Here is a 13,207-nt window from a genome sequence, read left to right as displayed (position 1 = left end):
CTAAAATGAACAAAGGGCTATAACTTTTGGAAAAATTGTCGAATCAAAATTCTTTTAAGGGCGACACAACTTCACATCATGATATAATGTATTCCGTCTTTCCGTATTGCAGAGTTATCTTCTCTTGGGAGCAGGTATTGATTGTTACGTCACTTGTTTGTGAGAGGAACGTCATCAATTTTTGAGAAAACGACATAATTTTCTCACACAAATCAATGACGTAACAATCAATACCTGCTTCCAAGAGAAGATAACTCTTCAATACGCAAAGACGGAATACCAAGTTTTAAAGAGATCGGTCGAAAAATGTAGGAGGAGAATCCCAGATTGCCGAACAAACAAAAGTTTACGCCGGACGGACGAACGGACAACGCCATACCATAATACTCCCGTCAAATTTGACGGGCGTATAAAAGTGTAATTGTTGCACTTCTTTGTTTTAAATTTTGTTTCATTTGTTGTACATCTTTTAATTACAAAAGGCGTTTGTTTTGAAGCAAGCCCCAACTCTTTTTGGTTCTTCGACACCTTATTATAAAAATCAACGCAAAGATGTAAACACATGTTCGATTTCTGGCATTTAGAATAAATGCTCATTTTTAGACAATTTAAGTGTTTTTTATTTTATCGACAAAAAACATAGCTGAGTATAACCTGTGTGTGCTGTTGGGTTTAGTGCAGACTAAACACCATAAACTAAAGTTTGCTGTCGGTTTTTAGAGGAGGGGTTTGTCCTGTTTAATTATTAACCTCCTATTGTAGAATTTGTCTCTAACAATAGAAATATAGATAAACGTGAAATAACGTGATCATTTATGATATACAGTTGTACTTGCTTAAAATATTACTCAAATTGCGTATGCCACCTAAATCAAATCCAAACTGTCGATATCGCCTCCCGGTGTAGTCTTTATGCTTATCCATATATCAACTGGAAACCTAGGGGCCTTGAGAATTTGTAACAGCTATGTTTGGACCTGAACTAAGGTGTTCAGAGTAACTTTACACGATTTAGGGGTTTAGATCAACTTTAGGTAAAAATTCCACCTCCAATGATGATATATCTACGAGAAGAGGGGTAGCTTTCGATGTCGAAAAGTCGACCCCCACCTGACTTTCTTCATCAAAACCACATTTCTAGTTGATGTACAAAGATTTTTTGTACCGTTGGAAAGATGGATGTTTTTTTCTTATGAAAACCTCTTTTATGTATGTAAAATGTATTCTCCTCCCGCAGAGATGATATCCATTTCCTCCAAAAACACAGGCCATTTCCGTGGAAGTTTTACCGAATGTTTATCTTAACCACTGAAACGTATACAATTACTTTTTTTTTTAAAAACTTTAACATTTTCCTAATGTTATCCAAGATGGACGAGCTATTTTCACAAAGTTTTTAAAGAATCGACCTCCCCCAGCCCCTTAACAGTTTTCGGACTTTCCCAAAGTACATTTCTCTAATGGCTATCTACATCAAAACTCTACAAGGTAAGTTATGAAGAAAGACACCACGTGATGAAAGTGACGTCAACACAGTGGTAGGTAGTCTCGTGCAACCAGACTCTTGTTGTCTGCACAAGCTACGCCGAACAAGTGATCAAGCGTCTCGTTGAACGAGACCAGGTGGTAGGCGAAAGCACCGGAAGTGTATGGAACAGGGATTCGCTTAACGTGTCCTCTATTATGACCATGTCGATAAACATACAATATGACCGACAGCCAGCTTGATCACCCCCTGTTAGAATTAAAACTGATTTATTTAATTGGATGTGTCTTCATACAAAAAAACCTCATTGCACATCAATACATGAATATTTAATAGAAACATATCATTTGATTCCATATTAAATCAATAACAAAACAATACACTGTAAAACATAATAATTAATACACTCTTCCAATAAACATCTACTGAAAAGCGTGTTGTATCAAAACATTTTTAGATTGAATTTTATAAAACTAATCCGTCAACCTTTACATTACTAACAGAAGACAAATAGGAAATCTCCCTAAATGTACCGGGACATTTTGCTATATAAAACCTAACAGAAAGTGATGAACCGACCCCACGTACAGTGTCTCTCCTGAATACATATTTTTCTAGCGGTTTACTTGCTTTGATGAGGTTTCTATAGTGATTTCTTCAATGAACCAATATAGAACACCAATGTAATGATATGCGCCAGTAATCTAGTTGCTTTGCCACTTCATTAAACGTTTTGCCTCCCGAATCCCCGACAACATCGCCCCTTGTACACTGGCATATTTGTCGCTGTGTGTTGCCTCTCCTGCAAACAGCACGGCTGGCTTTCCGGAAGTTTGTAAAAGAGGCTTTGACAAAATATCAATATCGTCATAGTGACTACCGGAAGTGACGAAGGTGTATGCGCCGAGGGTGTGAGGGTCGGTGCACCACTTACTGGTTCGGACACTAGTGGGTTTCGGTATTCGGTCGTCGTTGAGGAATTGCTTCAATATCTGGGTGCACACATCACCAACTTTGGTCTCCGCCATCGCCTCCATCTGCTCCGCAGAGTCGCCGTAAACCCAGGCTATCAAAACGTTATCGATATGCTTCATCGTTTTGAAGGCAAATAAATCACGTGCCCATGACGTTTCTACTTCGTCACAGTCGGCTTCCTTATCCCACACCAGCTTAATTCCACCGTTACCCTTAGTCCAGAAAGGCTCACTGTAGTAAAGTAATATCTTATTTACCTTGCCAAACCCAAGTTTGTCAATGACAGATGCTTGTTCGGAAGGAAGAACTGGACTGAATAGCTTTTGATGAGTCTTCTTAAGAACTCCGAGAGGGATGGTGCTTATCACGTGATTTGCTATGTAAGTCATTTCTGTTCCTCGTTCAACACATTTAAGCACAACAGAAGAAAATCCGTTTTCTTTTTCTGACCAGTCAATCTGCTTAACCTCTGTTTCAAATGTAATTACATCCGGTTCAAAGTTGGACATGAATGTTCTAAGAAGCGCAGTATATCCTGCTGGAAGAGTGTGGTCATCATTCTTGTAGTCGTCTTCAAATCCGTTGCAACTCACTGACAGTCTTGTTAAATCGTCACCGGAATCCTCTTTTAGAATGTTCAACAGCGACCGGAATATATTTTCAGCTTCTTCCGTCTGCTCATCAGAGACGGCTGACAAGATGTTCGGCATCCGGTTTGAAAAGTACTCGTTGCACGAGAGCGTTGATTTTGGGTCAGAAAATGAGAAATTTACCATTTCCTCTACAGCATCTTTAAAGATGGCGGTCACGGTGTCCAGGAGCAATTCGTCTACCTTGCTACCATTCTCTTTGTAGTAGACTCCAGCAAATCTGTCAACAAAAAGGACGTGCTGATGGTGGTGATAAAATTGACGTGGACATAGCGTATAACATCGCCATGTACAATGACTGCCTTTTCCATTCGATTTATATAAATCGGAAATATGTGTTTTGATTTCTCAATTGTTCAAATTAAACACAAAAAAAGGGGAGTAACTGAATAGGATAAAATATGCAATAATAATGTGTTTCCACTGAAAAATATTTTAATTGAGAGTAGGTTAGAAAACTCAAAAATCAACTGTGCAAACACAGGAACATTCGTTTCAGCAGAACTTTTAAAAACCCGCAATGCAGGGTTTAGCGTATTATTACAGATTGGTGATCACGTGATGATCACAAAACATGACGGACGGTTCCTTTCGTGTCGGGATGTAGGATGCACTTTGCAAAGATAATTCGTTGATAGTTTTTAAATGTCACCCTGGTATAATACTAGCCGCTTCCTGCCGTCTCGGCTAGGGAGAATTTCTCTTTAGCTCATTCGGTAGAGCGAAAGACTAGTAAGCCAGAGGTCCCGGGTTCGACTCCTAGCGGAGGAATAGAAAAATTAATGACCTCTGTTACATAAAAATGAAAATAAATGCTACAAATAGGTGATTAGCATTCAACTGGATTCTATCGCGGGCTGTTCCTTAGTATAGGTACCTTTGCATGTGGTCTAATAGAAAAACCCGCGTTTAGCGGACTGATGCACTTACTCATCGTGAACGTTGGTATGACCCAATAGGTCGTGAGCAAGAGCTGCACAATACACAGGGTTGTCTCCCCCTCCATGGATCCATTGCGCTCCCAGCTCGACGGTACATGCGCCCGGCCCAATACAAACGGTATGGATTCGTCCCCCGATCCTGCAAAACAAAGACACCAATAAGACGTTGCTGAAGTACACGCATTTGAGCCTATTCTAGCACATCGTATTACGGGACACCCCTGTTTCACAAGTCACTAGTAAAATAGAAACACCAACTCGAGAAACGAATATGATATACATTTGCAGATTTATAATACTATTTTGTGTTTTGACCTTGCTCCAAATTGTCCGGAGTGACACCAACTAGGGTTGGATTTAGGATTTCAAAACATAAGTGCCGACACATCAAAAACATCTCAATCAGGATACAATAAAGCAAGGAGTGGAATGGTACCATCCGGGCAATCATTATAATTCAGTTCAACTTTGCATTTCAATCAAATCTTAAATATTTAGCATTGAAAATGTCCAATATAAGCACATTACATTAAAATAAAATTCTGGTATTTGCCGGGTGGTGGGTTGGTGCAGTGGGAAGCGCACTTGCCTTTCATCATGGCGGCCGGGGTTCGATTCCCCGATCGGACGTGAAAAGGTATGGTGTCACCTGCCCAACTACATGGGTTTTCTCCGGGTACTCCGGTTTCCTACCACACTTGGACCCCCCGCACGCTTACATCCGGGCCAACAAGAGTGATTGATATAAGTTCAAATTACTTGTTTCATAATTGTTGTGAAATACATAATGGTTATACAACATATTGCTGAGTATAGCCACACTCCCCATCCCATCCAAACACTATACCGGCCACTGCTAAAGTCACCTGTTCCTAGCCTCCAGTATCTTCACATCTTTGTAGCCAGAAGCAAAAAGTGTGTTAGCTGCTGTTATCCCAGCTATGCCGGCACCGATGATTATCACTTCCGCTGATTGGGTCGCCATCTGCCAGAGATAATAAAAGGACAATCCAATTAACAATGTTGACTGTTTCATGTATTTTTTGATAATAATGATAATTCGAGGTTCTTAAATACCGCTTTATCACATCCTAGTTCTTAGGTCATCTCAAAGCGGTTCACAAATTATTATCCGTGGTTATATATATAAATTATAGGGCCTTTGCAATCAGGCAATATCGGTCTGAACTCCATGGGAAGAATATACAGCGGTGCTGCCATTTCGGCGCTCACAGCTAGCATTCAACAATTCTAGGACTCACTGCCCAACCACGTACTCATTTACAGCTGAGTAGACTGGAACAAGTGGAGTAAAGTATATTGCTCAAAGATACAACACAGTGCCGTGACTCGAACCCGCAACCCGTCGGGCACGAGCCCGGCGTCCTACAACTAGACTACCGTGCCTCCTAATTCTGTCTATCGTTATTTTAATGTAAATATCAACGTAACAAGATAAGAGCTACGCTTAATTATAACAAAGGGCAAATGAGAAAGATGAGTATAATGCACGTTTTATGTTATGTAGCTAAACTCCCTATTTTTAGCTGATACGCTAACAGGGTCACACAAAGGTCAGTAAACTATTGATCGGCGCATACGAGTGCCCGTGATGACCCCATATATAAGACAATGAATATCTAAGTTTATTGGATTTAATGTCCTCAAAACCACAGGGACCTGAGAATTTCGGTGAAAATGCGACCCCAATGATGTTATTATACGGGTAATATCAATATTGGGGGTGGCTCCCCCCCCCCCCCCCCCCCCAAAGTTGATCGAAACCCCTAAAACCTGTAAATCTACTCTGAACACCTCTTAGTTTAGGCCCAAATATAGCTATAACAAATTATGAGGTCCCTGTGTTGCATCATCCAAAGTCATATAAGACGGGCCAGCCTGATGGAGATTTACAGGATTCCCCGAGGACGTTACACTCCAAACTTACCTATTGGTTCACATATGGGGTCACACAGGTCACGTTAATTAAGACCAGTCGGAGGGACAACGGGAACCGTCGGCACTTTCCGTAAACGAAGAAAATATTTTCTCGTTTACGGAAAGTGCCGAAGGTTCCCGATTGTCTGAGAGATTCCGTGTCTACTCTCGAAAAAGAAAACCTGCTCGCGGCAAAGTTCAGTTGGATGATTTTTTTTCTGATAAAAAGCCTCATTGTAATTCAGAGACATATCCTTCATTTCAATTAAATTAAATTTAATACCAAATGAACGTTGCATATAGGCGTATAGAAAATTAACATATTGCATACGAGCTCACAAATATATTGTACACTGGCGGGGAACATGCATAAATGTAATCATGATCAGTTTAATTGCATAATGAGTATGAGTAAAAAAAAAAAACTAAGAACTTCCCGGAAGGTAACTTTAAACGGATTCTAATAAAGCTTTATCTAGTTGTCTATGAAATTATACACACTAGCCTTTAGCTAACCAAATTTCCAGTTCAATTATAAAAATTCATAGCGAACTAAACATTGCCATGGACGATTTGACAGGTTTATCAATAAGGACTGATTTTGGTTTGAACACAACTCTTTATGTAACGTCATGGTCGTTCACTTCTACCAGCAATTCATATTTCTGAAAATTCCGTAAGAGCACAGCTGTCGCAAATTTGAGTAATAAAATACGCAGTGTTAATAGTTATTATATATATTCAGTTATACAAAGTATCAGGTATGTTGTATCGGAAGGTAGTCCGTATTTGCAGAAATCATGAACAGTAGTCCTTCAACGATGACCTTATTTACATCAAGATGATGATACAAAAACGTCATTTTTTCTACATCGGTTCTGTTTGCCGAACTGAAGATTGGCTGATGATCCGCACCCCAGTTAAAATGTAAAATTATCCAGACCTTCATAGGTGTGTACTGCATAGTTATTTAAGAAGTATTACCAACAGGTATTAGACTTGCTCAGGCAATGAATGTTTCTTGGCGGGAAGAATCGGAGAAAAGTAGGTTTTAACATATTGCCGGCATTTTAAAAATATCAAAGATAGTATTCAAAATGGCGTAGGATGCTAGGTAAACGTCACAGAAAAAACTGAAGACGTAAAATTCATCGAGATGAAAATCCCCATCGACTGCAGAAAGAATTTTTCAAAAATTTTAACAAATTAACAAGTTGAAAAATTGATGACTTTGACCCGACAGGAAGGATCTTAATTTGGCATTTTTCCTAATAGCATGTATTGAAAAAAATGAGCCACGAAAAATATCTTTAAATGATATAATTTCATGAATACTGTATGATGAACGGTTTTGAGTTATTGCCGTTTGGAGGTTTAAATAATTTTAATTATAAAAATACAGGACATATGCTACCGCTTTGACTTTCAATGAAACGCATCGTTTGCATTAATTATGCTTTTTGATGATCAAAGTGAGGCTAGGTTATAAACTTTTAAAAGAACAAAAAGGACGAATACGAAAATAAGGCTTGATATCAAAATACATTTAATTTAAAAAAAAACGGGACTTAAAATGCTTCCGCTGTGATCTTTCCATGAAACGCATCGTTTGCAGAAATTATGGTTTTTGATTATTATTACATGGAAATGAGAGAAACAATGATCAAACACAACGCACGCTATATGGTATATGGAAGTACTTTAACATCTGTTACATCATACGAACACCTGTTTCATGACTCACTTCCGTTCTAACTGTATACGTGTACACGTGTTTTATTGAATATTGAAATAAACGTGTTCAGGTAGAGTGTCCTATCACTTTTCTGCTATATTCATATAAAATTAAAGACTTTTGGCCATTTCAATTAGCTAGAATATTGTGAAATTATTTCCAGTGCGTAGTATCGCAGATGCTTTAAACAAAACCATGATGACCGGTGTTGCAGTGATTAAGGTTTGTGCTGTAAATACTAGTAGCTTGCGTCTTATGGATCGAATACTTGTAACGGAGCGCAGATTTGTTTTTCTCCCATCCCTCACAGGTGTGTCTCCCTTTTAAGCAGGGAAAGATCAGCTTGTCACCTTAAGGGAGAGATAGTATCGTACAGAGTGGCATGACCTAAGTCATAACAACAGTATGAGGTCACGTCATTAATGCATTAACGTCACGTTAGCAGTATCAGACTATAGAAGACAAATCTGGAATTGTTGGAAAACACATGCAGTCGACGCTTATATTTCGAACAATCACCTCTTGTCGGCGGATTTGTGAGAGAAACAGGATGGGAAAAAAAAACAATCATCCCATACGTTGAGGTTGTGACAGGGAAATCTCCAACCCCGGAATGATATTCTCGATTATGAAAATCCCGAGTGTTGAATTTCCCTATCCTACACCCGTTGAAAAAGAACGTTGAACTGTGCAAAACCTCGTGTTTGGCAACTTAAGAATCTTCCCCCTTGGGTTGGGATTCCCCTATTTCACTCCAGGGGGGTGAACATTTTTATTGATATTACACCCAATTTCACATTACCGGACGTCACTGCATGATGATGGCTCAACAATGACCTGACGTCACGATGTTGGAGAACTCAGATTCAGTAATGCAGAAAAGGCGAAGCGATGAATTTAAAATCTTTTACGATATATATACTTGCCGTGCACGTTAGAAAGATGAGTTATTTTCGGTGTTTGCAAATAAGGGGATAATCTCACTGAAAGATTCGTGAAAAAGGCTCCTTTTTTTAAAAATGGTAGCCAGTTCAACAGCATTTTAATGGTTTCTGAGCTTATTCTGGAAGTTTGAATGAGAGAAAATAATCTTGAAGCCCAGAGGGTGTAGGATAGGGAAATTCCATCCTCGGGATTTTCGAATTTGGCAAAACTCTTTACAAAGCCTCGGATTTTAGAAAATTTGAGAACCCCTTAGGTGGAATTTTCCTATCCTACACCATTGAACATATAAGAGTCTTATATTGTGTGTGTGTGTCGAAATTAACATTACAATAAACATCTTTATTTATGATATTATATCTTTGCTATATAAAATGGAAAAATCATTTCAAGCAAAACGAAAAATGCCTATAAATGGTATAAATGACGCACATGTACTGCCAAAAAACTGTAGATTTGCTACAACGGCATCTGAGTTGGTGATAGAAGGATATGAATTATTTATAGAACACCTAAGTGCAGAAAATAGAATTCGAGGAACAGCGCTCTACATCAATTCAGATCTAAAAGCGAATGAAGTATCCATTTCGACGGTTTTTAAGGATCACAAAAAATATGTAGATTATGTCAAGGCAAGAAACAAAGTAAAGAGCTTGGTGGGAAAAGCTAAAAAATAACGGGCAAAATCTCGGAAAGGATGTGAAAACCAATCCGAAGAAATTATGGAAATACGCCAATTCGAAAATAAAAAAAACAGAACAAGAATATCATTACTGGCCGTGATCTTCATCAATGAAAAAGGATGAACAATTCCTTACAACAGAGTGTCCTTAGAGTGCACAAAAATGGCGACACTATCGTAAAATCGGCAAACGTTTTGGCGGACTATTTCAGCAGTGTTTTTACAAGAGAAACAAAAGGAGACATACCTCAGCTCCTAGTTAGGCATACCGAAAAACGTTTTGTTTGGAAGGAAATCAGCGAACAAGAAGTTGTCAAATTAATCACAAGTCATAATACAAACAAATCCCAAGGTCCAGATAACATACATCCAAAAATATCAAAAGAACTTGAACTGGTAATAACTAAACAGTTCAAAATACTTTTCAATCAATTATTGCGTACGGGTTGTGTGCCATCAATTTGGAAAGAGGGAAGGATTACAGCTAAATTCAAGAAGGGGGATAAGCGTTTTGCAGGTAACTACAGACCAGTCAGTCGAACAAGTATCATAGGTAACTACAGACCAGTCAGTCTAACAAGTATCATAGGTAACTACAGACCAGTCAGTCTAACAGGTATCATAGGTAACTACAGACCAGTCAGTCTAACAGGTATTATAGGTAACTACAGACAGTCAGTCTAACAAGTATCATAGGTAACTACAGACCAGTCAGTCTAACAAGTATCATAGGTAACTACAGACCATTCAGTCTAACACGTATCATAGGTAACTACAGACCAGTCAGTCTAACAGGTATTATAGGTAACTACAGACAGTCAGTCTAACAAGTATCATAGGTAACTACAGACCAGTCAGTTTAACAAGTATCATAGGTAACTACAGACCAGTCAGTCTAACACGTATCATGGGTAACTACAGACCAGTCAGTCTAACACGTATCATGGGTAAATACAGACCAGTCAGTCTAACAAGTATCATAGGTAACTACAGACCAGTCAGTCTAACAAGTATCATAGGTAACTACAGACAAGTCAGTCTAACAAGTATCATAGGTAGCTACAGACCAGTCAGTCTAACAAGTATCATAGGTAACTAGAGATCAGACAGTTTAACAAGTATCATAGGTAACTACAGACCAGTCAGTCTAACAAGTATCATAGGTAACTACAGACCAGTCAGTCTAACAAGTATCATAAGTAACTACAGACCAGTCAATCTAACAAGTATCATAGGCAGACTATTAGAAACAATTGTAAGGAATCGCGTTATGGAATAGTTTACAAACAACAAGCTTCTAAGTACTCAGCAATTTGGACTTGTCAAAGGGAGGTCAACATACCACAGCTTCAACCATGGATGACTGGACTAAAATCATTGATGAAGGGGCTGGTATCTAAGTTGTTTATATGGACGTCATGAAGGCCTTTGACATTGTTCACCACATAAGGCCAATCAGCACACTGAAATCATATAGACTGTCAGTAGAACGAGTAAGCTGGATAAAAGACTTTTTTGGCTAAAAGACGACAGCAAGTTGTTGTTAATTGTGACTCCTCTGAATGGAGACAAGTCACTGGCGGAATACCACAGGGTAGTGTACTTGGAACATCATTGTTTGCTCTGTGCATAAATGACCAAACAGATGTCGTTTATTCAAACGCCCTACTGTTTGCCGACGACACTAAATTGTATATACAGATTGGGATAATTGTCGACAATAGATTAAGTTTTAGGAATCATATACAAGCCGCCGTAAACAAAGCATGGAACCATCAGAAGAACAAATACATACTTGGATAATGAATCACTTTGCCTACTGTATACATGTTTAGTTCGACCCCATCTAGAGTATGGAGCATGTGTATGGAAACCATACAAACACGTCGTTATTCTATAGACGTGATAGGGGGAAACAGGATAGAAGTGTTCAAAATCCTGAGGGGTGTCTATGATACAACAGCATCACAGGGACTTTTGTTACTAAAACAAGATAAAAGGACTCGATGACATTCACTCAGTCTGGTTAAGTCAGGGAGAAGACTCGACGTTAGGAAATACTCAGTAACTCAACGAATTGTTAGCAACTGGAATATTATTCCCTACCTGAGAATGTGATTCAAGCACCAAATCTAACACTTTGGAAACCCGCATTGATAAATTTGAGATTCATAACAACATTGGAGTGACGTCACATCAACAACGTTGTGTTCAGAATAAACTTAGTTAAGCTCTACTTTAAGCTAACATTTAGTTTGAGTGATCTCAAACTATGATTACATTAAAATGAAGTGATTCAGACGCATACATTTCATTCAAATAATGTACCTAAAATGTATACATGCGTATATAGTGTCCACGTCATCAGGAAAATCGATATAGCATATAAAATACAAATGTATACGGTATACGTGTGTCGTCTGCGTATAGGAAAATACATGATAACCTAGCTACCGGCCATTGCTTTGTAGTTAAGAAAGTGTTTCGCTTTGCATGAGGAATCACATGTACTGGAATATATACACATGTCTACGAAACAGTACATCTACCCTAGACGAACGAGTGTAGTTTAAATATATATTCACTTAAAGTTACTTAAAATTTGTATGATAAATATGTGTATTGGTCATGTGGTCCTAGTTGAACGCTATATACACCCTTCACTTTCAATTCAGTGTTAACACTGGGAAGTTTCACCGGAATAAAGGAAACATTTCGAGTTACAGACATTTTGCCATATACTTACATACTAGTAACTTCATGATATACTTACAATTGTTCGAGTGAAGTCTGTGTACCACACTGCTTTGTTTACTAGCTACAGGTGTATATATATAAAGTGAGCGGCCTTTCGCAGTTGTATCGGTGTGAGTCCTCCGTACGTCAATCAAAACAAAGTTATGAGGGATGGTCCGAGAGATAAAACTATGTAAGTTGGGTTGGGTGAACATTGACCCGATAATCTCTCACTTGCTGCAATCACAATAACGGCTTCAATAACAACGCACATGTCCTTCAGTAGTGAAATAAAATCACAGCTGTGCCGCTATCTCGGTGATATACTATTACAAATATAACCTGTTTGCTCGGGTTACATGTATATTTTTGCCTTTCTTCATCTTCCTCAACAGTAGTGGCCTAGCTGTTGTATATAAGGATGCTAAAGTTATTAACCTCTGTTGTCAAGACAACGGCGATTGATCCGCACTCTACTTCCGCTCTCAACAACAATAACAACAACAATAGGAAATTCTGATCGTAATCTTAGCGGACCGCCAAACATGGTGACAAATCCAATCAAATTCGATTTTAATACATTGTGTATAAATAATAATTACAAATAATTTATCAATAAAATTCATTCATGTTTCACTTACATCTTATTATTATGAAAGTTAAAATACAAGCAAAGTAGAGAGAGCCTCGAAGATATGATTTTAAGTTACACGTGAAACGATATGGAAAAAAGAGTCTTAACACGATTTGTATCATATATGTATATATCTCTATATTATAAGACTTTATTTATCTCACCTGTATCAGGTAACACCACTATATATAACATAAAGTGAACTGTTTAAAGAACACATTAGTAGCCAATACATTACCAAATAGATATCTTGTCATCTAAGTCAGCATAACTACAAGTATGTATGCATTTGTTCTAAAAGAAAGGTATGTGATGTCACTTTAACCTAAGGTAAGTACAACAGGTATCCTCGTCTCCTTACGTCATACCTATATTTTATCATCAACAGTCAGTACAACAGGTATCCTCGTCTCCTTACGTCACACCTATATTATATCATCAACAGTCAGTACAACAGGTATCCTCGTCTCCTTACGTCATACCCATAT

At 38.3% G+C, this 13,207-nt stretch overlaps 1 protein-coding gene across 2 annotated transcripts; it reads right to left on the bottom strand.

The window, feature by feature from the left end:
- Window positions 1-648: 648 nt before the first annotated feature.
- On the bottom strand, window positions 649-12,486 carry LOC110449515 (spermine oxidase-like). Of its 2 annotated transcripts, XM_021496429.1 has the most exons (5): window positions 12,123-12,486; window positions 10,692-10,812; window positions 4,919-5,037; window positions 4,042-4,191; window positions 649-3,331 (listed from the first exon to the last, which is right to left on the bottom strand). In XM_021496429.1, the coding sequence occupies exons 2-5, from the start codon at window positions 10,725-10,727 to the stop codon at window positions 2,191-2,193; spliced, it is 1,446 nt and encodes a 481-aa protein (XP_021352104.1). In that variant the 5' UTR covers window positions 10,728-10,812; window positions 12,123-12,486; the 3' UTR covers window positions 649-2,190. The 2 variants fall into 2 exon arrangements, with proteins under 2 accessions (XP_021352104.1, XP_021352105.1); XM_021496430.1 differs by lacking the exon at window positions 10,692-10,812 and having other exon boundaries at window positions 12,123-12,485.
- Between the last annotated feature and the right edge of the window lie 721 nt (window positions 12,487-13,207).

Source organism: Mizuhopecten yessoensis, unplaced genomic scaffold (genome assembly GCF_002113885.1).
Source record: "Mizuhopecten yessoensis strain PY_sf001 unplaced genomic scaffold, ASM211388v2 scaffold4631, whole genome shotgun sequence".
Taxonomy (NCBI): domain Eukaryota; kingdom Metazoa; phylum Mollusca; class Bivalvia; order Pectinida; family Pectinidae; genus Mizuhopecten; species Mizuhopecten yessoensis.
This window is presented reverse-complemented; position numbering and strand designations above follow the sequence as displayed.

Bases quoted from the DNA above. Each gene is read 5' to 3' on its own strand.
- LOC110449515 (XM_021496429.1), bottom strand. From the start codon at position 10,727: ATGATTTTAGTCCAGTCATCCATGGTTGAAGCTGTG. The intron at 5,038-10,691 runs GTATGTTGACCT...TATCTCTGGCAG, and splicing joins CATCCATGGTTGAAGCTGTG to ATGGCGACCCAATCAGCGGA. The intron at 4,192-4,918 runs GTGACTTTAGCA...TTTGTTTTGCAG, and splicing joins ATACTGGAGGCTAGGAACAG to GATCGGGGGACGAATCCATA.